Genomic DNA, 25,045 nt, shown 5'->3' on the forward strand with positions numbered 1-25,045 from the left:
CTTCGTGTGAAAATCTACCGCACGTTTTCATGGGTTTGGCCTGTTGCCGAGACACACGCGACGTTTTGCTGTCGGTGCGTTAAGTACGGATGGTTGGGGTCGGAGATTAATATTCATTGATGATTCAGTGCGTCGTTTAGCCGGAGCTCTGGCGGGGAATAATGTGGGAGACATTTTTGGGAACGCCGAGAGAAAATTGTTTCTGAGCTACTGCCTAGGAAAACTATAATATTAAAGTTATGTAATACTGGTAAGTCGAAATACAAAGTAATAGGTAATTAGTTAGGAGACAGTTGGAAGTAATTTTCTTTTAATAGTTACAAGGAAAAGACAGAATTTTTAGCCGTGTAATTAAGTTTCTGATAATTTAGTTGATTCCATAGCAAAACAAGTTCGGTTACATTTTTTGAACGTCGCTCCACGTCGAAGGGCACAACGACATCTAGTACTTCGGACGAGGGATAAGGTAGAGTAGTATCATCGAGGATATTGTCGAACACACCATTGCCCGAGGTTGTCTCGGCACAGTGAGTCTCAATTCCCACCACTAGTAGCGCTGGAGTCTTGTTTCAGACTGAGTGGATAACGTTGAAAATGACAGGAAAGTGATAATTTGACTGACGAACTGCTTTACGATAAAATTATAGACGTAGGATAGTTTAATAATTAAAGCTTAATAATTACAGCAATTTTAATTTTCTTTAAATAACAGAAAATTAGTTCTCCCCGTCTATTTCGATAAACAAAATTTTATTATCGTACATTCCATTGCTCCTCGGTCCATTACATCGCGCGATAAACAAATAAATAAATAAATAAATAAACATAATGCGAGTTCCACGCCCGTTATTGAACGTGCAAAATAAATACGATCTAATAAATTGCTTGAGAACAATACGCTATAAGTCTTAACATAAATATCATGGGAACGATAACTATTTACGATCACGAAACGAATTGAGCATTCACAATGATTTACGATTTTTAAAACAATCGCTGTCCTAAAAAAAAACGTCGTTAACTTATTTTACAACGAAGAAAGACTAAAGATGCCCCGCAGCACATTTCGATGTATTTATTTAATTCCCTTCCGGACAATTCTTTTGATCCGTACGAATGAAGTATGCCCTGCTTATGTTGTTCTTATCGATCACCTGATAAGCTTTTTCCAAAATTGAAACTGGTGGTTTCGGTTCCCTCGTCAGGATCCAAGCGTTCCGCACGCTGTAATTGAATATTCATTTTATTTTCGTGTGAAAATTAGTAAGGATAACTGTTGATTTTTCACTGATTTTTACCTGAATACACCAAAATTTGAACAACTCCAAACAACGGCGTAGGATTTATAGTCTGTGTCGAGTATCCAATATGGCGCGTCGAAAGGCAGTGGCAGGGATGGGAAGGTCACTGTTAACTTAGGATCCTCTGTCCTGCCTATCACCCTTCCAATCCCCTCGATACTAGAAGACACTCCGGTCCTAAATTGAAAATAGAATTGAGAAAATTGAAAAATTTCTTCGATTAAGAGAAGTTCCATAAACGTTCGAAAAATGAAAAATATTATAGAAACAGTCGACTTTGGAATAAAATCGTACTCACAGTGAAGATATTTGCTTGTTCAAGATTTTTATCAATCCATTTTCACCTTGGCTGTAATTCGCAGTCACGCATTTTCCACCGAATTCAAAAATGGCGAAGTACCTCTCCACTTCGTACCATTTCCCTACATACTGAAAAATATACGTTCGATATAATAGTTCATAGATATAAACACCCCTTTCGACATTTCCTAATAAGTCCATTTTTAATTATCAAGTCAAAGAAGTAACCGATTTGTATATTTCAAGAAAATTATACGATGGGTATAATAATTCCTTAAGCGAAAGAAAGATCTCCAATTAGTCTCGTTCTTTATCTTTTACTCGTTACACGAAGCCCTCCATTTAGACAAGAATCTTGGCCATCTCTGCACGAAGAAAGTCAGAACGAACATCCGTGGAACTTGAACAGTTCACGCGTCCCTCGTTACGCCGAATGTATATCACTGTCCCATTGAGGACAACTTTCTAAATGCAGGTTGCATTACCTCATAAGTAAGTCAATAACACAGGAAAAGGCAGGAAAACCCCTATTCTAGTTTCTAATATTTCTCGCTGCTGCTGAAATAGAAAATATGCGTCAAGTGCTATGCTTACCCTGTTCAGATCGAAGTTCGGCATCGTTTCCAAATTTGGGCATTGGCCTAAAAATGGCACCTGTGCCACTGCCACGCTTACAATTATTAGAAATAGACACCCGCGCAGCATCATCTTCCCTTCTGCAAAATAAATTGCATAGATTAGTATTTGTTCAAAGTATTTGGAGTATTGTACTTTTTTTGTTATTGATCTCCTCTTGAGGATGCCCTTTTTGTTATTAAATACTAAACTTCATATTTTATACAATAAATAATAAATACTCTGTAATAAATTCCAAGTACCGAAAGTGTTAGGTTTTTATTACCGATTTTTCTTCCGTAGAACCCCTCGTTTCTTAAAGAAATTATGAATCCAGTTCGAACGAGTCACATCAGAGAACATCAAAAGAACAGTTAACTTTTATTGGACGATGCTGCTGCAGCGATGCAGTCACGATGCAGGTATTTCTTGCATAGTCACCGTTACTTGCCGATATTGGATGAAATAATTCAAAATGATAATACAAATTACACCATTTCGAAACGAGATGGTGACTTTAACGTAAACAACATTCTCCCATAAATTGCAAACTCATTGTGTAATACTTTGATAAATTCTGGATCGAACTAGTCCGTAATTTATTCATTTTCAGTAATCAACACGCGCTTCCTCGTTACGTACATAAATCTTGCGGAACATGTTCTCCCATTAAAAGAGACTTTTATATTATTATGGTACAACATTTTACATTTATCCCTTTTTTATGGAAATTAATGCGTGTTACGCTAAGTGAATTTTTTAAATTATTTGTTAGATGAATACTAATGGCAAGAGAAATAGAGATTCTTGAAAAATGAAAATATCCTATATATTAATTCATTTCGTTTATTTCTTTTTCTGCGCCTGTGAAGATACGAATTTCCAGACATCAAAAGTCAACTTATTACATGCTTTTCATTTTTGCGTACGTTCACCATACTCTATCTCATAAATGCACAAAATCTGCAGTCTATTTATCGCACAAACCAAATCATTTCTATTCCTGTATCAAGTACCCACGAAACCTAACTGATCCGCGCCCCTCTCCCTCATAAATCACCTGTTCGATGTGACAACTGCGAAGATCACGAATCGAATCGATACTGTTATAATACGAAACACGTACCGAATGGATGAACAGTTGTACACACGGTGAACTTGGCAACTCGGAAAACTGTCGTCGGGATGGACTGTGTTACACTTCTCGCGGTGAACTGTCCGCTGGTGACTGGCTTCTTCCTTGTGGCATCCACTAACGCAGACGAACTGTTGAACGCTGAGTGGACGCGTTCGAAAAATTTCATTCAGTTAGTGGGTCAGTAACGGTACGTTCCAAGTTCAAAAAACCCAGCTCCGCGATTCAAATGTACCAGGCGATCAATTCTCTTTTGCGCCGGTTCTTTCGCGGCTGATTTCGATGGGTCAGATGTGGCTTCGTCTAAAACGAGATGAGAATGTGAGCGACGAAATGGTTAACATTCGTTTTCAGGTCATTCTCAATCGATTCTTCGGTATTTGATATTTTTTAAGAGAGAATTTCTGTTATGGATTCGTATAATCGACAGAATTTTTATATAAAATTACAAAAAAAAAAAAGACAGGATATGTTCCTTGTTGAACTTGTTCTCAATTCGATGGAAAGTACATCTATATTCGTTATTGTCAATCAAATACTCATTTCTCAAGGATTGTTCTTTATCCCCGCTGTTTATATTCATGTGGAACGATTTTTATTGCCCTCAGCTCGAGATAGAGAAATCGTCACCTTCCCCACTTTCAAAAATTAAAATGGCGTTCCAGATCCTGTTATTCGAAAATGGAAACTATTGAATCACAAATCGATGAAATTTTTAGATACTCGTGGATGGATCAAGGAAACAACAAAAATATAGAATTACGTAAATTATTATAGAAAGTAACACAAAATTAATTGTTATTACCGATAACGAATGATATGGTCTTCGATATCTTCTAATAAGGTCAGAGAGAGAAATTTCTTGGGCAGAAATTATATTTCTATATATATATATCTCATATTTTTTTATTTCCTATGTTTTCTATATTTCCTAGTACTTCCCACATTTCCTATATTGCTCATATATTCTAAATTTCTTTCAAAATGGTGTCTATTCTAGATTCTTCCCCACTGGCTTCTGCTTCGTGATGCATATTGTTATTACTACAATGAATATAATTATTCAATGAATAAGAGAACTCATTCTAAATAAACATACCACGCAACACATTCAATAAACACAACTAGGATTCCGTAGCAACGTTTTATATAACAATTTATTAAACTTTTCTTTTCGCGTTTGTACATGATTAAAGACAAGCAAGTATCCCCCATTCCGTCCATGAACTTATGAAAGTGACAATTGTCGAAGGTACGATGACTAACGAGCGATCCACGGGCGAGACTGGTCTCCAGGTGGAAACCGCTACAAGCCCGAGACCATTAAACTAATCTTCCACCATCTACACCTGTATTCTCGAACGAGACAAGTCAAACGCTGTTTTCAGACTGTCTTCTCCGTCTGTTTAACAATCTTCGCGGCGGTCTCCTTCTCGAGCTCTTTCTTCTCCTCGGCGATGTCGGCAGGTTGTTCGTCCTTCATGGCCTCGGCCACTTCCATGATTCGCTCGGGAACGGTGTTGATGGATGGTTTCTTCGAGTCCTCGGCGATCAGGACGTTCTTCGCTAGCTCCTTGTCATCTTTGGGGTTCTCCACTTCGACAACCAGCTGTGGAGGCTCTGGCATTGCGGCGGTTCTTACGTTTTCAGAGTCCTTTTCAGGTTTCTTCTCGGGGTTCTTGTCGGCGTCCTCCACGGATGGAGCGGCCTCTCCGGGCTTTGTTTCCTCTGGCTCGGAGTATGCACAGTCATTCTGGTCGGTTTTTACGAAGAACGTTCTAGAGATCTTGTACTTGTCCAGAACTGCGTATGCCTGTAACGAAAAATTGTTATGTTGGAGTCTCGGACGTAAATTAGGTTTGAATTTGATATTAGCAGTGGTTCAAGTTAAATGTTAGTTGGAAAGTAATTATTTTAATAATAGAAAATTCAATTGAAAAGTCTGAAGGCGTTGTTATAGTTTGAAAATCTTACCTTTTGTATGACTGGTCCAGGAGCCAACCTTTCTCTCGTCATCACCCAAGCGTTCTGTGTGTGGAATGGTCCAATACCAGAACAGCTCCACAGGACAGCATAGTTGTCATAGTCTGTTTCTAGAACGTTGTATTTTGTCTCTGGCGTCAAAGGTATCGTGTACTTGACGATCAATTTTCCTTCCTCGGCCTTGGAAGCGGCTTTCTTGATTTCACCGTCTACCACCCTCTTGATGCCGGTGCTAAATATGAAAATAATTAAAAATTACCTATCATCGAGCGATATGAAATGCTTCACTTCAATATTCGATCGTTCACTTTCTGATATAAAATGCAGTCTCGAGGAGTAATTCGTACTGGAGTAACAATACTCACAATCTATTCGTCACTTGGTTGCTGACATGGAATTTACCGCCAGATAGGGTATAGTTCGCCATGACACACCGTGACACTACCTCCGTCAGCTGGAAGTACCTCTCGGTCTCGTACCAAACACCCAGAAACTGCGACAGTAGTAAACACTAATTAACTTAACATTTCAAACAAATACATTTTTCCAAATATAAATTCATACGTAGCACAATCATAAGAGACGACGTTAAATTTGTTAAGGAAGACGAACAAAAAGTTTATTTAACTTTTTCATGCCAAATTCAATTCTCCGTAAGATTTATTCAAACCATTTTTCGAAATTTCGACAAATTACGAATACATATCGGAAAGACCAAGAGACGTATCAATGATAAGTTGTCGATATCAACACCGTACTTACTCTGTTCATGTCGAAGTTCGCCATGGGCACGTAGTCAGGGCAGAATCCCAGGCTGGGTATCTGTGCCCTGGCCAACGCCAGCGCGGAGAGCACCAAAACAATTTTCCCGATCATGTTCGTTGATGATCTGTCGCTAGAATGGTTCGAACTTCTTGTCTTATATACATTACCCGAGGAGTGCAGGTGCGTTGACCGGCCACTACCCCCCTCTGTCTTACCTGCACGTGAGGATCCTTACGGTACTCTCCGGTGGCCCCAGAATCTGGTCGACAGACGACCGTGGTCATTGGTCAATGTTACCGCCGACTTCTTGGCAACCGGGTTCACGGCAGGCCGGTGGACGTCGACTCCATCGAGAAACGGGGAACGCAAGCTCCATTATGCAACTCCTCGTCGACGAACGGTACTTTCGGTCGTTGGGAGACGAATCCCCGTGGTTTGGCGGATTGGTGTCAGTCAATTTGATGGAACGCCAAGATTTCCTGGATATACATGTGGCAATTGTAACGGGGACCCGCATGGGGCTCGAGGACTCTCTTCGGTCGCGGGTTGCGACTTTGGAATCTATTTGATTTCATAAAATGACCCACGTGGTGTAGGAACGTCGATAAGCTACAGGTGGGACGTATATTTTAATTTAATTGAGAATATGTTTGGCGTGGAAGTTAATTTTGGGAATTTCTGAGCTACGCTTGCCATTTATTTATAAACAAGGACTACATCGAGAGAGTTTAGAATTCATTTTTAATATTTCAAAAGGAATATAATATATATGAGAAGAAAAATATATATATATATATCAAATTTATAATACAAAATAGTTGAAAAATATGTGAAATAAGAACGTTGGTACCAGAGTACCCAATGTTAGTTGTGTACTAGAAGATGGCGACGTACGCAACACAAACATCGAATAGTTCGAGCCATGGTTGTTTACATACAGTTCCTCGTAGGCGACTCGATCCTTATCGTCTCGTTCGATTACCGTTACCCAGGTCGACGATTCAAGATCACAGTCTCGTTTGGGACTTTCGTTTGCAACAAGTGGGATTAGAGTGTACCCAGACCGGTCATCTTGGAATGCACGATTGTGAAACTTACACCTCCGATGGCGTTTATTCCTCCTCTTCCTGCAACCATTCATGGAGCCGGTTTTCAGCAACCTCGACCTTTGGCAAGCCTGTATTTATGCTTGCAAACGGAACAGGTAGATGGCAAACGTACCCGAGCCCTCCTCCGGTGCAAAACAAGAACCTACCTATTACTTATCGCGTTGCAATTATGCAATCGACGCTGTCGTCGGTGTGCTTAGCATACACAGCCGCGCCGAACGTTAGGTCTAACGCTAACGGGTCCCACGACGAGTCCTCTTTTTCTATGAAATCGTTGAAGTCATCGAACCGTTAGTTTCGAGTAGACACCGGTTATACTTTGTTCAGACGGTAAACAGGGAACCGGTACGAAGAATTTGAATAAATTTTTCCACCGCCTCTACAAACAATTCTGAAAGCGAGTAAAGTATTTATTCGATTATTACATTCATTGCGATTTATACGAGCTTTAGTAGGGTGCTTCGCTTATTCTTCTGTAGTTTTTTAATAAGTATAAATAAATATTAAACGTATCTGAAACCAATTTTTGAATTCCTGTTTAAAATAACCCATTACTTTTTTCCAGGTCGAATTCTCAGTCGAGCTCTTCAAGTTTGAATGAAATTTACCCAGAAAGGGAGCGGGGGAAAGGATACTGACACGAGCTCAGGTTCGTCCTCGCTCATTTATCTCCTCTTACACGTTTTGTCGTCTGAATTAATTTATTTCTTGTAAACCTATGAACACTAAGAAAGCACGCGGAGAACGGTCTCCGCTCGGAAATTGCTTAAAATCTACGATACCCCGACCGGATGTCCAAAGGGGAGGACAACGAAAGACGAGCCACTTTTTGCACCTCGGGAACACGAAATAACGTTCTGCTCCGATATTGGAAGCCGAAACACGGACAATCCTCGGTCGATTTCGATTCTCTACGCATCTTTGCCTCCGTGAACATTTAATCAGAAACATGTTTTATCCTTTTCTATGTATCGCATGGAGTAAGAAAAATCAGACCTTTCGTACTCGCGGTACCACCTTCCCCTCGAAAGACGATCTTCCTTTCTCCACGCGATACATTCTTCTCCGCTCGATTAGTTAGGAGTAATTTTCTATGTATCGCGCGGAGAAAGAAAAATCGGACTCGAACGATTCGGACATTTTCGGACTTCGGTTAGGTCTAATTACTGAGTAAACGTATACTCGACGCTGTTGGTACTGAATTTATTCGTGGTACCATCTCCCTCTCGGAGGATAATCTTTCTTTCTCCGCGCGGTACATTCTTCTCCGCTTGATTAGTTGGGAGTAACGAATGAATCGTACGATCGATCTAAAATCATTTATTTTCACAAGTATTTTGTTACGCCTGAGAAAGACGACGTGTCCCGTTTGGACATCTGGACGCGAGCGTGTATGTGTGTGTGTACGTGTACGGTGTGTATGTCTTCGTGTGTGTACGTGTATGCATACACGGTAAACGTAACTAACGAACGGTATGATAATCTGTATACGTAACCCTAGTGCACTTACGTCTCGAGAAGGGGGGACGAGAGGGGGTCGGGTAGGGTTCTAGGAGAAGGGGGTTGAAAAGAGAAACGACGAAACGTTGGTTACTAACAATTATTTAGGCGGCCAGCAGATGAAAAGGGATCGTCTGTCGGCGTACCGAGCGAGAGACTAGTTCCTTTTCACTGCGGGTGCCGCAGATTGCGCTCGTGCCGTCGCACGCTAAACAATAATTACTTTATCTTTATTATCATTTAGTATCACATTGCGTTCACTGTTTTGTGCTGGCCGTTTTTTTTCTGGCTTAACGAGAGCGCACACCACCCCTCCAACCTCTTCTTGCGCTCCCGTCCGCGTGCACGAGGATTCCGTGAATTTCACTTGAAAAGGATCGAGAGACATCCTGCATGATCACTGATTCTTGAAATATTCTTTTTTATAAAATCCCAGTGAACATAATTTAGATTCACTTGGCGCAGCCTTGCAGCTAATAAACAGCTCGATAATCGAGATGCACCCACACAGAGAACTTAAGGGAGCCGTTATATTTGTTCCAAAATAAATTTGATCGATACCAGTTGTAGAATTGGGCATCACTCGCAGAGGCTGGATGAAAGCTGATCTTTACGATTCAACTTGTACCTTACTCGTCACGTTTGACCGTGACACCTTGAGCTATGGCTCCTTGGTTTCCCACCTCGAGTCTAGTGAATATTTTCGAGGCTACAAATACTCGTCTTCAGCTATCGCTTCTGCTTGATCGAATTATACGACTATAGGCGAATTTCCAAAAAAATTGACCGTTACAGCAAGGGAGCATGTAATTGTTGCAACTATATCCCCCAACTTTCATCCATCGGTATGACGTTTGCCCCAGCCTCTGTCTCGTGATATTTGCCCTTTTCCACGAGTTCGTAACACACGTCTGAACTAATTTTGCTATTTCTCTTCGTCGACAGAGCCAGCTCGTTTCATGCTCGAGATTTTCACGCGGACGAGAAGCTAAGAAGAGGTCGAGGCCCTTCTTCAAGGCACCTTAGGTAATAATACCTACCTAAAAAAAAAAAAAAAAAAATGATTGATGACGTCCCGCGCCAACGAGAAAGGAATTACAGAGAAACAAAAGCTACTACATACAACGTTCTATCTAGATCCTAACGAAACATGGATTAATTCGAGTGATATTGAAAAACCTTCTACGTGAATTAATTAACGTTTCTTTCGATTCCTAAGCGAGCTCGTATTCGTCATCTTACACGTGTACTTGTACCTTAAGCCTATGAACACATGAAATCACTGCCCAATCGACCAATTTGGACCCATTTGACAAGGCACTCGAGTCGCTGAGATACCAAACATGTCTACGTTGGAAAGAAAAAGAAAGAGAGAAAAAAATAAAACCGCGCACATAGAAGAGGTGTAAAGGGGAGGCAGGAGGGGTGGAGGCTGAGGTGAAGGTGCGAGGGAAGACGAAAGGAGCGACGATGAAAAGTGGAAGACGAGGGGATCGTACGCGGAAGAACATTAGCAACGTTTCGCACTACCGAATTCGGCGCAACATTTTCGCTTCGAGAATTACCGTCGCTACCTTCAAATAAATTCGCGTTCCCGTCGATAATGTTCCTCTTCGTAGGATAAAGGAGAGAAACGCCAATGTCTCGTTATCGTCTCGTTAATCCTTGGCCTTCGGAGATATCGAATCCTTCTCCCCAATGCGTTAATTTCGACACCGTTCAGCTCTCGACGAGCGTAATTTGTTCGAGGCGATTTGGCGGGGCAGGACACCTAAGATCTACCTAAAGACAGAGAAATCGATGGAAAAAAAAAGTCGGTTGGTCCCTTTTTGCAAAGTGTAAAATAAATAAATTCTTATCCGTCTGCTTTGTTATTTTTTTTTCCTACGACCTAAACGTAAACGTTATTTACATGTGAGATTTATTTATGGTGCGCGCGCTGAGGTAAACGAGACGTCTTGCTGAATGTCACGTGACGCTGAACGAAAGCGCTGAAAAGCTTGTTTTCCTTGTCGTCGATAAGTAAGACGCAACGAGACGACGATTCTTTCCAATCGTTCAAATTACTTGTACATTCTTCGCAACCACTCTCGTTTCGACTTCCTTAACGATTACTGATAGAGTGACCGTCAACATAACCGACACACTTCCGACTGACGTCGATTGGCGGAAATATGTTATTTGGTCAGAATTACTGGTCATCGCTTATTATAATAAACTGGTAGTCGGTCGTTGGGACGTCCTAGGGCGACATAGTGCTCCAGGAGTCGACGAAACGACGGAACGCTTCTGTTAGAGGCTCTTCCCCGTGCCACGCGCTGTTCCATCCGCGAAAAACGCGTTCCAACCCTTCCGCGACGACTGGTCCCCCTCTCTGTCCGTTCGTGAAATTTCGTTAGAAACTTTCGAATTGCGCGCGTTCGAAGCAACAGCGGACGTTGCCTGCGTCCTCGGAAGACTCGAAACGTCCGACGTCCCTCGAGACGGTAAAACAGTTCTCGAGTTGCCGTGGAAATTTACGAAAATAATCGCAGACAACCGTCCGATAGCGTCCCGGCGTGCTCGAGATCAATGTGTCCGGACGATTTTTCCTATTAAAAGCAGCGAAAACGAATGCTGGATCTAAACGCGCAAATACTGAAAATGGCTCGCGTCGCGATACAAAAAATTTGGCGAAGGCACTCGTACTTTCTGGACACTCGGTGGGGGGGGGGGGGGGGGCGGGGGGGGGGGATCGTTCGAAGGACGCGTTTTAGGGGATGCTCGGGCACCGAGTCGGCCTTAACCTTGTCGCTAATCGTGCAGATTCTTGCTGAGCAGCAGGTTGTTGTGCGGCCCCGACAAATGCCTGATGAGCTCCTGCAGGCTATCGAAGCTCAACGAACAGAAGCAACACGTGAAGGTATTGTCGGGGGCGGCTATCACCCCTCTGTGGACCGAGCACAGGTGCTTCAGCAGGTGGGCCTTTTGCTTGAACATGGCGACGCAAAGTCTACACGCGAACGGTTTCTCGCCCGTGTGCACTCGCAGATGCGTCTTCAAGTTCCAGGACATTCCGAACTGTTTGCCACAATAACTGCACCGGTACTCGCGAACGGGGGTGGACTTGGGCGGATCGTCCGTCGGTGGAGGCGGCGGGGCCCTGGCCGGTGGCAGGGCCCAAGAGCCCCAGGGTGGCTCCAAGCCGGCTGCCGACGCTGGATCCGCGCTGGGGGGACGGTGAGAGGCTCCTGGGGGTGTCACCGACCTGTCCTGCTGCAGAAAACGAGATTTACGATTAGGTAGGAATAATAGAGTGTTTGAGTTTCAAATTATTGAGATTAAGGAATATTTGAAATGACCTCTGAAATAACCTATGGGTTGGGCCACCGTGATACTAGTGGTAGTCCCAAAGGAGCAAAAAATGGTATCACTTAATTAATCAAAAATAGCAACAGTCTAGAAAAGAAAGAAAAACAAAAAGAATAAGGTAAATGTTATGCGCCTCAATCTGTATAAAGAACCATCAACTTCAAAGTTGAATTCTCATTAAAATGAAACAATGTAATGTTTCTATTAAACAATGTATGTTTAATAGATAAACGATTTCCCGATTACCATCGTTAATTCGTTCATCATCTGCTAGAAAATGTAAAACAAGTGATTGCCGAGGTAGGATTGATAGTTAGTGACATTTACGATCTGTTTGGTATCCGAGTTAACAACAACATCGTATCTCCGGCTCGTTACACGGTAATGTGCGCGTATTTTTATCGCAGCATTTGCCTTTTTCCTGTGCTTGTTACGCAATGAGAATGTTATCGCTATTAATACTGCCAAGAGGAATCATATTTATATATCGTACCAGGTACGGTGGTGCCGAGACGCTGAGGGGATGCGGCGCTTGCAATCGCCTCGGCGTCTCGAATCCAGGATTAAATGGTACGAAAGCCGGATTCTGTGCAGGTGCATTGTGAAAGCCTGGCCTTCGTTTCCTATGAGGCGTTACAACGTACGCCTCCGCAGGTGGGATAGGTATTTCCTCCGGTTTCCGTTTTCCAGGTTCCAAGCTCAGCGCGAGCCGAGCCGCCAATTGCCTTCTTCTCTCCTCCGCCTCCTCCAGAGACTCTCGCCTCTCCAGCAGTTGTTTCTCTTGCCTGGGCAAACAACAACATGTCAAATTCGTCGGCATTGTTATTCGAGTGTTTGATAGTCGAAGATTGATTTTTAATTTGTATTCAAATTGAATTATATTCACCACCTACTTCCATCCCTCTACAAACCGAGCCCAAACAAATTGTTCTACAACACCACAACCAGACCATTCTTTCCCATAACCAGTATCTGAACCTCTCAAATAAATCTCGTGTTTTGGATCTGATTTACATTTACGTATTACCTAAAAATTATCATATCTCCGTATTAATTAATACCTAGGGACGATGTCGTGGGAACTTTCGCTGGTAGTGGAAGTCCCAGAATTTAGACTGAGGTTCACAGGATCGGAGCTATCCCTCCTTCGGGGCGGTTCTATACTGCTTTCCCTGTTCTCCGTGAGTAGCGCCTCCCCCTCGATGCCCTCCACGTCCACTTCCGGTTCCTCCTCGCAGCCCTCGGTCTTGATGAGAACCGAGCAACAGTCCGCGGGATTGTTCGACTGCCTGAAATATCAGGAGCGCACACTACAGACCCACATGTATTCCTTCGCCGTTAAATTGACGGCAATTTTCGAATTATCCCAGCACGATATCACCCTCACGTTCATCTGGGAACGCGACCATAAATGTCGAAAGTAGGCGACCAAAGGCGCGAACCAATGACATTACGCGAACCGATAGCTTGCATAAGCGCGGCGTTCTCTGCTGGAGCAATGATCGAAACGAAATGCAGAAATTAATCTCAATAGTTCCCTATCGCGGAGATTATGGTGTACGTTACGCTGATCATTTTGACATATCACGAACGCTTTAACGCCGATCGCACTACCAACCTGCCGTCGTATTGCGACTCGTAGCTCGAGCTTTCCTGGCCCTCCGAGGGCTGAGGGGTGGGTATTCTCTCGGGGTCGGAATTGCTAGAGGTTTGGGGTTGGTTGGGCTCGAACAGCTCCGACTTGATTTGAAGAAGCTCGAACAGCTCCCTCAGCGGCGTGAGTTCCGTCGACTGAAACGAAACGTTGCTTTTGATGGGAAATTCTCGGAATGGAAGAAGCTTTCAGCAATCGATGAGCTTTAGTGCAAGAGATGGTCGTCCACAAAAATGAAGGTACTCTAGGAAACGAGAAAAAGTTTCTTCTTCTTTCAATTGATATTTATAATTATATCGTTGATATTTTTTATTTGTTATTCGTTACATAATTAATATTTTGTTTTTGTTCTAGGTCATTTTTAACCTAGAAGTGGCTAAAACTGGGGATGACAGACTTCCTCGATGGAGTTTTTACAAAGCAATGAAATAAAACTATGATATTAGAACAGGTTGTCTCCAGGAATGAATATCAACTAGCGAGATGCTTTCTAACCAAGAAGTAGCCGAATGTTATGACTTATTTTTCCACTAATGGTTCCAATGACTCGTTTACCGGTATAAGTGCTTCTCCATTATAGAGAAATTCCAGCAGGTGAGTTAGCTGGGTTTTTCGGACCCCCGACAGGTGGACCACGTGATCCAGGGCGGGGTTACGAAGGAGACCAGCCAATAGAGGACTAGCTGCTGCCAAAACTACGCGATGGGCCTTGACGACGGAACCATCGTCGCAAGCCAACGTCACGTCCACGTGACGGTCCCCGGTGTACCAGGCTCCGACTTCTGCGGCCAAGGTCGCTGGATGCTTCCCATAATGGAGTGTTAGGAGACCGTCAGTATACATCGTCTGCAAAACGAAAGAAAAACAGAAATTACAAAAAAAAAAAATATTTAGTCGGTATCATCAGGGATGTATGAAATTTGAAACAGATGGAATTTTAAACATGGAAATCGAGCGAAGGAGTTGCACACTTTGAGATAACGCGAAATCAATTATAAGAGAAACTGTTGGTACCTTGTGTTATATAATTACGAAGACTGTAAGTGGACTGGAAATCTCAAACAGCGTTAGTCATTCGACAAAAATTTTATACTGCACGACCAACGCTGTCTAACGTTGACTAATTAACTAATTCTTCAAAGTATGCAACTTCGTTTTACGTCTCTTCTATAGATCTAAAATTGTCAGCGTTTTCTTGAAGATGACCAATTGTATTCGATTTTCTTTTTTTTTTTTTTTTAAATTGATCTCACAGCGATTACTCATACCTCTACACGCGATTCGTCACGGAATGTGGAAACGAAATGAGAAAATAATAGAAGCAGCCTATATACAGCGATAATATGCAGCAATGTGGAGCCAAGATACAATTTCCGTGGAAATTCTTTCGCAATAACGAAATAAACGAAAGACGTGTGACGTCCTTAACCCAATAATGCGTTCTTCTCGGTTCGCGTCATGCAAAGGCAGAGCTTCGTTAGACTAATTTCATCCTTCCGTGCCCCGCCTCTCTTAGAAACGGCGGAAGGCGGTGACGTGTCGCAAGATTATGTTTCTCACGTTTCTCTGACATTCGCTTAGCTTTCTGCTAAGGAATTGTGTTTGATGAGAGCTCATTTATGTAATTAAGCACCGAAGCTGTGCTCATTCTTCGAATACGGTACATTAGAATTATGACCGGTGGTCGACGATCGTTCTCGATCTTAGAATGCCTTGAGACGAAGGTATTTCTGAGAGTGGAGATGTCGAAGTTGAAATTATTTTTAAAAACAGGCTAATTGAAATTGATATTATCGTTGAAAATAAAGATGTCCACCCACGCAAGTGAAATAACACATCTTCGAAGTGACTCCTCGCAAAAGTCCCATGAGATAAAACAACCAGCAATCATTTTCGAGTGAAACTATGCGCTTCGTCGAAGGAGCTCAAGGTAATAGCTGCGACGCTACGAATTCAGCTGTTACTCGAACAAATAGAATTTTATCTTTCTGGGAATAGAAATCAACATTGCCTACCCACCGAGATAATTGCTCGCGAGTAACCGTGCATCGATAAACATAATAGAATCTCATCTGGGACGCGGCAACGTAACGAACCACTCGCGTTCTCGCTGATTAATGATCGAGAGGGGAAATCCTGCAGATCTCGAGAAACTTCCTGTTAAAGAAGTAACGCCGAGGAGCAAGCTCCCAACGAAATGTTACCATGATTCACGTAACCGCGGTGCAATTTAATTCGCGATTAGAAAATAACGCGGCAACTCAGTCGTGGAACAAGTCGCGCATTCGCTCGGTGCGTCGTAACAAATTATACATTACGCGTTCTGCATTATGATTTATTTATAATGAATCCACCGCGCATGTCGATTACGGGGACGTGACGCAACCACGCGCGGAGGGGAAGCTTTCAGAAGTTATTTTAATAAATCTGGCATTTCGTGGCGCGAGCCATCGTGGATCGAACCGCCGTCGATCGTGCATTTCTTCGTTTCACGAGGCAAGCCACTGGGAGAGAAAGTTTCGTTTCACGTTGTACTCCCGAGGACCAGAAGTATAATTAACATTATGAAACCAATGCCATAAGCATCGACGCGTTCCGCAATGTCAAACGTGTCCCAGGCACAATGGAGTTTCACGCTTGGGACACGAGAACGCGAGCGAAACTTTCGTTCCTTTTCCTTGTACTGGCTCGAGACTAGGGCTGGGTTTCTTGGAGTTGCTCATTGTTCGAATAGACAAGTATTCGAATAAATCTGTTCGAATGAACATAAATGTGATTAATAATAGTCAAACGATAGCATTCTATTACTCGAGTATTCGAGTGACGATATTCGAGTACTCAAATATTTGAATAATTGTATTTGGATACAAGTAGCTCACGGTGGTACTCGAGTAATGATATTCGAATACATTGCTTGACTCACGTATTCCATAGTGGTATTCGAATACCGATACTCGGATGCTCAAATTACAATTCATGTTCGGATGCCCATACAACATTTGAATATTAAATTAGATGAATAGTCCCAATGTTACTCAGACGAAGAGTGATCAGAAATCACTGTCGCCGTGCCGTCCACGCGTGGTATCGGTTCGGTACAAGAACTCGTCAAACGAATACTCATCGGCGTGACCTTCGATGAGTGATTCGATCGAATTGGAAAGGCAAGGCCTTGGGTAAGAGTCACGAAGAGGACGCGAATTCCATCCATCTAAGCAATCGAGGCTCACGTACGTTACTTTCTTCATTGCGATCCATGTCACAGGTACGTACGTGGCAACGTTCTTGTATCTTAGTCCAATATTAACATTGTTTATGGTCTGCTGACAAATTTCATAAGCGAGAATGTTATCTATTCGAATCAATTCATAAATGGAGCTCCCTGTCTAATGGAAAACGTCCTTCTTATCATGTCTGCGTGAAACTGGAAACATATATGTAAATGGTATGTAGAAAGTATAAGAAAATGATCAATGATCATATTAAGAGCATTATACGCTCGAAGGATGTATCTGCATGAAGGCAACTTCATAGGAAATGACGTAAACCTTTCACAAACTGCTAAAGAGAATCTACCATCACTTTATCTCTTTTCAACGTCAGTAGGAAGTTGAAGGAACTCTAATTAACACATTCGAGATAGGTAAACACACAATGAGCGTAAAAACCGCAATTCAGAGTATTTGCACTCCCTTCTTGCGCACGATACGATGATCCCATCCCCTAATGAAATGGAGTCTTAACCAATAAATCCTAAATACGTGAAGGACCCGATCAGTTAAATGTTTCAAAATCCAGGAAAATTCTTGGAAACCCACGGAGCATAAGTTAATTGCGTTATTTCTCGAAAGAAATGAAAAAGAAAGGCTCGAGCGAAGGAGGAAAGAGGGGCATGATCATTGGACGAGAATTATGGCACGACGGCGATCGCGGGGCATTACTCGATCGCATACGTAATATCGCCGCTTGCTAAGAAAATCGCTGAATAAGGAAATCGTTGCTGATACGTCTGCGTCGGTGCTGTCGCTGTTAACGAACACGGCTTAGCGAAGTTCAAGGTCAATCGCTGGCCGACCGACTGCATTACGTCCGCGCTTACGCTTACGTTCGTCTTTCTTCTTCTATTTGGGCCTTGAAGACCTGCCGGGCGGGGTCTCGCGTGTAGTGGGAGCAAGGCTTCGCATCGATAAGTATAGAAACTGGCCCACTTGCGCGCTGAACGTGGAGGGGCAACCGAGGGGCACCGTAACTCGCGGGCCCTGTTCTGTCCTGCCATCGTCGTGCCGGTTCGAAACTCGCGGCACCCCGTCGGTAAACCTCGACGAATGCCTGCCTTAACGATCGCTGGTCAACGTAAATCCACAGCGTCGGCGCTGTAAGCGGCGAATTCGAACGTTTCGAACTGCAAAATGCGAGCTGGCTCGGCTTACTTCTGAAAGTACTGGTTATTACGATTGCGTTACAGCGGCAGCCACCATGTTTGTGGAATCGGCGGAGATGGATACATCGAACAAAGAGAAAGAGTTGGAAATATTGGGCATCCGTAAGGTGGAGCGCTTTCTTCGAGAAGGAACACTCTTTCCATGCAGTTTACCGAAATATTTTCGGTTCTTACCCAACAAAGGGAAATTTGGAAAGGAGAACGACAGGCATGGCATTTGCGGCAGGAACAAGGGAGACGATGCACAATGGGAATTGGTGCAACGAGTTCGTGAGGAGATAAGATAAGATAAGAGGAGAAAGTCGGTGGAATTCGTAAATTTTGTTGCGCGAACTCCCCGTGCCCGCGGACGACGATTCGCTTATCGTCGCGGCATACTAAGCGCTTTTACGTGTGTATGCCTGTGTGCGCTCGCACTTTCGGTTTGTCACGATCGGTGCACGTACACGGTGGGGGGGGGGGGGGGGGGGCCCCCCCCCCCCCCCCCCCCACACCGGAGCAGCCTCGGTGCAACGATGCGCAGTACCATGCACACGCGAGCATTATAATCTTCTATCCGGATGGCGGACGTTACGATCTACCATTGAATCGAACAATGGCGAAACTGGGTTACGCAAATGTCGAGGCTGGAAATTAAAGCGCGAGACACCAGGGGTGAGGGGAGGGGGCACGGGAGGGGCCGCGACTCGTCGGGGTCGAGTGGTGAAAAAGATTCGCGCACAGAGAGCAAAAAACCGAGGCCTCAAACGGAGAAAACGGCCGTCGATGGGACAATATCGGCCGCGTTGAGAACGGATTAGTCATTGGTCTTTACGGGACACTGTTTTTATTCGAGACGGCTTCACAACGGGAACTCTGTTACGTCTCGTTTCCATACGTTTCGGGGGCACTTTTGGGATATTTGGTTGTAACGAAGTCGGTTAAAATGAAAAACATTTAAATATGTAACTATTTAAATACCATTCTAACAGTCTGCCATTGAAATGCTTGGCTCTTCGAACGTATTGACGACGTGTCTAGATATCTGTAGTTGGCAATAACGTGAAGTAATGCTAAATGTTAAATAAGTGAAAGCAGAATTTTATACAAGTCATTAGTAAGATGTTGACACTGTTCTTCTGTGTAACTTGAGTTTCATTTTCCTCTTAAATCGCGTGGCTCGAAGTGTCAATATATTTAAGAGAGCGAGGAGTATCTCGTGACGTCTATATTGACCTGTTACTAATCATTTAATTACTATCAGATTTGTCAACGATACTATTCATACGTATACAAAATCATATAAAGTGTACTCTTGTACTGTTCAAGAAGCAGTCGGAAATTTAATTACCGCTTAATATACACAGTGGTAAATTGAACAATTTCGAAAGTTTGAAAAATGCTCCGATATGCAATTAAATATTCGTAACGGTTAGAACGTACCTAAGCTTCGACGAAATCTGTAACAGCTGCTCTATGATTAGTCCGATTTGTCATGGAATGACCCATAGACGGAATGCGTCACGATGATTTACCGATAACAAACGGACACGTCGAACGAAACAATCGAGACGTTATCGTACCAGCGGTTACTTTCGTTCCGACGATTAAATAACGACCGAAGAAACAGCGTTACGTCGAGGTCGTCGAAAACTATTTCGCTGGAAAGCGAAACGCGACGAACCCCGTCGACGGAGTATCGTTGGAACGAGTCGACGAACGTCCACGCTCCAGTGGCGTTCAACGATTAGCCCTAGGGATAATAGACGAGGAAGGGAGAGAGGGAATCCTCCAATCCACGAATCAAAAAATCTGAAATCTATCAAGATTATCTATTTATTTAACAAGTGAAATAGTATTTATTGCCTCTTGTGGTCTTTACATTGAAGTATTCATTTAGTCCCTAAAATTAAAATTTGTGTCTTACGATTCAGAAAAACGATGTACCCACTTGGTTGTTTATCGCGAATCGAGCAGATCGTGACGGCGCGGATTAAGGCGAGGCGGTTCAAATCGTTCGAGCTGAAGAGGATTGAGCAACGCGAAGAGAACTCGTTACGAGGCCTGTAATGGGGTCCGTGCGTTTCCGCTCCATTTTTTGTGGGCCCAATTACGTTTCGCCAGCCTCAATAGGCCGTGTTTCGCGGTCTCATCGGGCCTCTCGCGTGTACATACATTCCACCCTCCGGAACCTCGAAAAGCACTCGCTCGGAACAGCGTGGAGCTTCACGGGAGAGGCTACGCGACGCCTCACCGCAAACTCCCATCAGCTTGAAAGAAATTCCGGCGTCGCTGCCAGCCGTGGCTCCTCGGCAACTGGACCATATCGGGTGAACGATAAAATGGTGCTTATAGTTCGAATACTTTTTCTATTTTAAAATGTTGAATAAACTATACACTTTAAATTTACTTCGATCTCCATGGCTGAACTGGAATTTCCAGAACCGATTGACAATGGAGTTGAAATCGAGCGACATTCACTCCGGGTTAGAAAAAGCTTCGTGGCTCGTTAATTCCTCGTGAAGCGGACACCGGTGTTTCATATTTTCGAAACGAAAACGCGTAACTCTAGGGCAGGGTTATGACACCCCGTGAAACCTGTGACTCACACCTTTCCCCGATTTCGAATCGCTATTTTCCACCTGGTCTCTCACGCTCTCCCGGCTGCGCGTCGCTCCGTCGACTGTGACGTACTCTCTCCCGTCGTTCTTTCTCTGTCCCTCCCCTACATTTTCCTCGTACCTCTCGGTTTCCCCGGTTTTCAGCGACCAGTTACGAAAATTCCGCCTCGGCGCCTTCGAACGTTGCGAAAAAGCTATATCGCGAGACGCGAACGAGAAGAACGCCCGTTCGAAAGAAACAGGATCGCCATCGAGTTGCGCGCGCACGCGGGGGTCCCCTATTCCTGCCGTTCGCGGGCAATCCCCTTTGCCGTTTGAACCTCGTTGCATTTCTGACACGCTAGGTGGCGCAATTCAAACTTTATACGAATGAACCGCGCGCGCGCGCATTTAGACTTGTAAATATTCCTATTTTCCGGAACTGTACTGGATGCTTATACATTTTATGTTCTACTTCGTGGAGTTACTTTCTCTTTAGTTATTTCTGTTATATGTTTACTTTATTCATAGTTTCTCCGTGTTATCTGTTAGATGCAGGGAAGTGCTTTACCGTTTTTAAATTTCTTTTAATAAAAGCGATTAGCATATCTACATATTTAAGACTTCATACATACAGGACATAAAAGATGGTGACTTAGCCTCTCAAGAGTAGGAATGGCCTACTTGACACTTGCTAATATGTTGGAATCTAGCCAACAATCATACGTTTGAGTCCTTCGTCCTACTTCATTATAAAATGTCCTAGTAGAATCTTAATGACGAAGACTCGAATTGCGTAATGGTAAATGGCTTTTCAATGTCTCCTTCCACGAGGAATTTGCACGTTTGACTTGCGTTGAGGTCTCCGAAAATAGCGACTTAATTAAAAGCGAGGAACACAGAATTATGACCATTCCTTTCCACAGAAGATTCCCTGACATCACGTTGTCCAGTTCGTCCCTAGACCCAAGGTCCCAATGAAAAAGTCTCAGTTTCTCACTGACCCAGCCTACTTAAAACTTGTGGGTACCAACAATCACAGACACTATCCTTCCAGGTCCATGCTCGCGAAGCATCAGCCGCGGATTTCCGACCGTGCTGGCCGTTCGATTTGGTTCGGTCGCCTCCTGGTCGCTCGGTTTCCGCGATTCCGCAACGCTTTCGTACTCGGCAAGAACAATAACGCGCTGACGCGTTTCTGGATCGTAGCCTCGATAACTGCGCCGCTGCCGCGAAACCTGTTATTATCCTATCCACTTGTCCGTAGCGGCAATTAAACCAGAAATCGGTTCGCGCGAGCGACACCGCGCGGCGCTCGTGTCAGAAGTAACGACGACGACGGCCAGGAAAGCGATGGCGAGGACTCGTTACGACGTAGGGGAACGACGAAGTTCCCTCGGCCGATCGGCGGCCGTCGAGTCACCGGATACATTTCGTTCAAGGCCAGAAAGTAAAAAGCCTTTTCAGCTGCACTTACGTACCAACCTAGCCGACTCTAACTGGTACGCGAACGGTTGCGCGCGCCGCGGCGCACCGACACAACCATAAGTTCTCCAGGTGCACGGGGGACGCGTGTACCGCGACACAAGTCGCGTGGCCTTGTGTGTGTACAGCTAGCGAGGGCGTCTCTCTCTCCGCTCTCTTCTCGTTTCTCTTTCTGTCTCTTGTTTCTCGAGGCGAGTCCGTGAAGCGGCTAGTTACATGATCCATTCATTATATAAGAACAATCGCCTCCTCTAATAGATGCTCCATCATTGTGGATCTGAAGGGCACGCTCGCCGTGCGCATGCGCCGTGTACTTCTACGCTCTATGGGGCAATCCCGTGCACGAGCCGTTGCGCGCGACCCACCGATGCCAAAATTGGGGAAATTCGGTCACCAGATCGGTTGGAAAAGGTTCCAAGGTCGACCAGGGGATACTGTTAGATACATGAAAGGACTTTATTTGTTCATCGGGGTCTTGGACTTTCTTCTATTTCTTAGTTTCCACGAGGGTCGTCTACATTTGCGGTTAGGTTTGGAGGTACCGATTAAAACACGCGTTATTTTCTTTCGACAATGTTTACCTTAGTTGCCTGATACTCCATGTTGCGTGTAATATAGGCGTTAAATAAATAAATAAAGGTCAAGGGGGACTTTCTTTAATTTTTGTTCTCCAAGGACATCAACGTTGGAGATCACGTTTCGAAACAGCATCTCGGGCGTAGCTTCTTTCAACACGTTATTTCTTTTAGCTATATTTACGTTACGTTCATACTGCCACAGGCTTCTCGCAATAATAATTCTTACATAAATTAAATGAATGAATACAAGTCACAGGGATTCTCTCGAACGTTTTCTTTTTGATCGACATCAATGTTAGGTTTCCTGCCCGAGTTTTCTATACGTCATATTTTCTTCAGCAATAATGTCACGAATTCGCAGCAACAAATAAGTGATTAATTGATCGATAAATAACATCCTCTTCCACAACCAAATCAATTCCCCTCCTGTTTTTGTGCCCGAAATCCAAGGTACTGCGAAAGCGTTACAGTCTTTCGACTCTTTTTTCTCCGAGCACTTTGGTTTTTTCTTTCCTTAAGGATTTCACGTGATAAACATGATGTCAGACGTAAGATCGACCGTCTGACACTTTTAACCAGTTGCGTAACCAGAAGGACGTCCGAACGTGGCGCACCGAAGCCGCAGGATCACACGGAAACGCGGAAACGCGACGGAGGAACGATTCCACGTGGCATGGAAGAAAAAGAAGTACATTTCTGCGCGGACTTCGGCAACGTTGCTCTCTCGATCCTCGACGATCGTCCTTTCTCCCGTTGCATCGTTGGATGAACGCGTACCCGAGTGTTCGTGAGCGCACACAGCCTTGGTGCGCGCGAACAGTCGCTTTTATGCCACGCACGCGTCTTTTCGCGATGCGTTCGCGAACAAATGAGCATTTCTGTCAAAGAGGAGGACGCTCCTTGCCCTTTGCGAGATATGAGGATCCTGCCCTCAGGGGCTGTAGCGATGTTTCTTGCTACAGTACGGGCTTAGCAATAACTTGTATAATAAGTTACGCACTTTAAATAAATGAATGAACGAACGATACGAGGATCGAAATGGATCATTGTTAATGCGAGGGAGTGGGTAGGGAAGGTTGAAGATATTTGAAAAAATTGGCATTCGAACGCTATCGGAATAGTTGAGAAATGAAAGCATAACGAGACAAATAATCTGGAATGACGCACGTGGACAGAAGGTTGAAGCGCGTAATTTGCGAGTAAGATTGAAAAAGTTTGCACGAACGCCTACGCTACGAAAGCATCGTTTGCGCAATTAGTATCACGCGAGTCGCGAACAAGGCTCGCCAAAGGGAGGGCAGAGGCGAGAGATTTCGATCCGTTCAATGTCAAAGCCTAACATGCTCTATTGGAGAGCTTCGACTATGCCGTCCGGCAGATGCATCGCGCGCGGTTAGGCTAGTCGAAGCCTCCTCTCGCGAGTTAGTCATCGGCTGGCGGAGATCCGATCGCGTATGCAGCTGTTTGAGGACTATTAAACAGATGACCTTTCACTACCTAGAAGATCTACATACACCTACGTACCGGGAGCGTACGTGGCCGCGAGATACTCGCATGCATTCGAGTTACGCAATCACGATCGTTCTTCTCTCCCCCCGTCTCACTCGCTTCCCCCATTTTCCTCTATTTCTCTCCGCCTCTCCCTCGAAGAGCAAACATGCGCGCAGCTTCACTGTTTCCGAACCAAAGGGTGAATCGACGTATTCTCCCTTCTTGTATAAGAAAAAAAAAGTATTTTAAAAATTTGAAAAATAACATTTGCAATTTTTATTGGTCGATGGTTGGATTCGGTGGTGTAAGATTTGAAGCTGGAGGTTGTCTGGTAGCTGGTATTCGATTATTCGATTGTTTACAAATTCGAATTTTGGAACACGTGAATATTCAGTTATTCGAATTTTTTTAGTATGCGAATGTCAGAGCACTCGAATATTGTCTAAATAGTCACGTATTCAAATACTACTTCGATAGTCAGAAGTGTAACTCATTTGTCATCCGAATACAAATATAATCGACGAGAACAAACTACAGCGCATACATTTCATCCCATGGTTTCTTCAGGCCGCGCGGTACTATAATCCATATGTGTAACAGAATGTCGACAATCGTTCGCGTCTCTTGCGATCCCGTTTTATTGTTAATATCGCGCATCGACAGCTCCTAACGGAGTGGAATTTTACGAGAAGTCATTGAAATGCACCGACACGCGCGTATTTTTTTTCTCGACAAAACGCCACAAGCAAACTTCTTTT

At 43.9% G+C, this 25,045-nt stretch overlaps 3 protein-coding genes across 5 annotated transcripts in view; all 3 read right to left on the reverse strand.

Annotated features, from left to right (window-relative positions):
- Positions 1-545: 545 nt before the first annotated feature.
- Positions 546-3,529, reverse strand: LOC128876407 (apolipoprotein D-like). The gene is made up of 5 exons (XM_054122748.1): positions 3,343-3,529; positions 2,196-2,317; positions 1,600-1,730; positions 1,299-1,478; positions 546-1,224 (listed from the first exon to the last, which is right to left on the reverse strand). Exons 1-5 carry the CDS (start codon positions 3,518-3,520, stop codon positions 1,080-1,082), a joined length of 756 nt encoding a protein of 251 aa, XP_053978723.1. The 5' UTR covers positions 3,521-3,529; the 3' UTR covers positions 546-1,079.
- Positions 3,530-4,207: 678 nt separating this feature from the next.
- On the reverse strand, positions 4,208-7,599 carry LOC128876405 (apolipoprotein D-like). Of its 3 annotated transcripts, none has more exons than XM_054122745.1 (6): positions 7,355-7,599; positions 6,315-7,226; positions 6,097-6,244; positions 5,700-5,827; positions 5,326-5,566; positions 4,208-5,164 (listed from the first exon to the last, which is right to left on the reverse strand). In XM_054122745.1, exons 3-6 carry the CDS (start codon positions 6,208-6,210, stop codon positions 4,736-4,738), a joined length of 912 nt encoding a protein of 303 aa, XP_053978720.1. In that variant the 5' UTR covers positions 6,211-6,244; positions 6,315-7,226; positions 7,355-7,599; the 3' UTR covers positions 4,208-4,735. The 3 variants fall into 3 exon arrangements, with proteins under 3 accessions (XP_053978720.1, XP_053978721.1, XP_053978719.1); XM_054122744.1 differs by having other exon boundaries at positions 4,209-5,164; positions 6,097-6,229; XM_054122746.1 differs by lacking the exon at positions 7,355-7,599 and having other exon boundaries at positions 6,097-6,324.
- A 913-nt stretch (positions 7,600-8,512) lies between these two features.
- The window catches only part of LOC128876404 (transcription factor Ken 2), a 33,541-nt gene continuing 17,008 nt past the window's right edge, over positions 8,513-25,045 (reverse strand). The window contains exons 2-6 of the mRNA XM_054122743.1: positions 14,269-14,559; positions 13,678-13,850; positions 13,121-13,348; positions 12,553-12,844; positions 8,513-11,963 (exon numbers count right to left, since the gene is read on the reverse strand). Coding sequence (XP_053978718.1) covers positions 11,502-11,963; positions 12,553-12,844; positions 13,121-13,348; positions 13,678-13,850; positions 14,269-14,556 — 1,443 coding nt within the window. The 5' untranslated portion in view covers positions 14,557-14,559 and the 3' untranslated portion in view covers positions 8,513-11,501. The remainder of the gene's footprint in view (positions 11,964-12,552; positions 12,845-13,120; positions 13,349-13,677; positions 13,851-14,268; positions 14,560-25,045) is intronic.

The sequence above is a fragment of the Hylaeus volcanicus genome, chromosome 5 (genome assembly GCF_026283585.1).
Source record: "Hylaeus volcanicus isolate JK05 chromosome 5, UHH_iyHylVolc1.0_haploid, whole genome shotgun sequence".
Taxonomy (NCBI): Eukaryota; Metazoa; Arthropoda; class Insecta; order Hymenoptera; family Colletidae; genus Hylaeus; species Hylaeus volcanicus.

Coding starts and splice junctions, on each gene's coding strand:
- LOC128876407 (XM_054122748.1), bottom strand. CDS start 3,520: ATGAAATTTTTCGAACGCGTCCACTCAGCGTTCAACAGTTCGTCTGCG. Junction 1,731..2,195: donor CGAACTTCGATCTGAACAGG/GTAAGCATAGCA, acceptor TATATTTTTCAG/TATGTAGGGAAATGGTACGA. Junction 1,225..1,298: donor TCAAATTTTGGTGTATTCAG/GTAAAAATCAGT, acceptor ATTCAATTACAG/CGTGCGGAACGCTTGGATCC.
- LOC128876405 (XM_054122745.1), bottom strand. CDS start 6,210: ATGATCGGGAAAATTGTTTTGGTGCTCTCCGCGCTGGCGTTGGCCAGG. Junction 5,567..5,699: donor AACCAAGTGACGAATAGATT/GTGAGTATTGTT, acceptor TTTCATATTTAG/CACCGGCATCAAGAGGGTGG. Junction 5,165..5,325: donor CTGGACCAGTCATACAAAAG/GTAAGATTTTCA, acceptor TTTTCGTTACAG/GCATACGCAGTTCTGGACAA.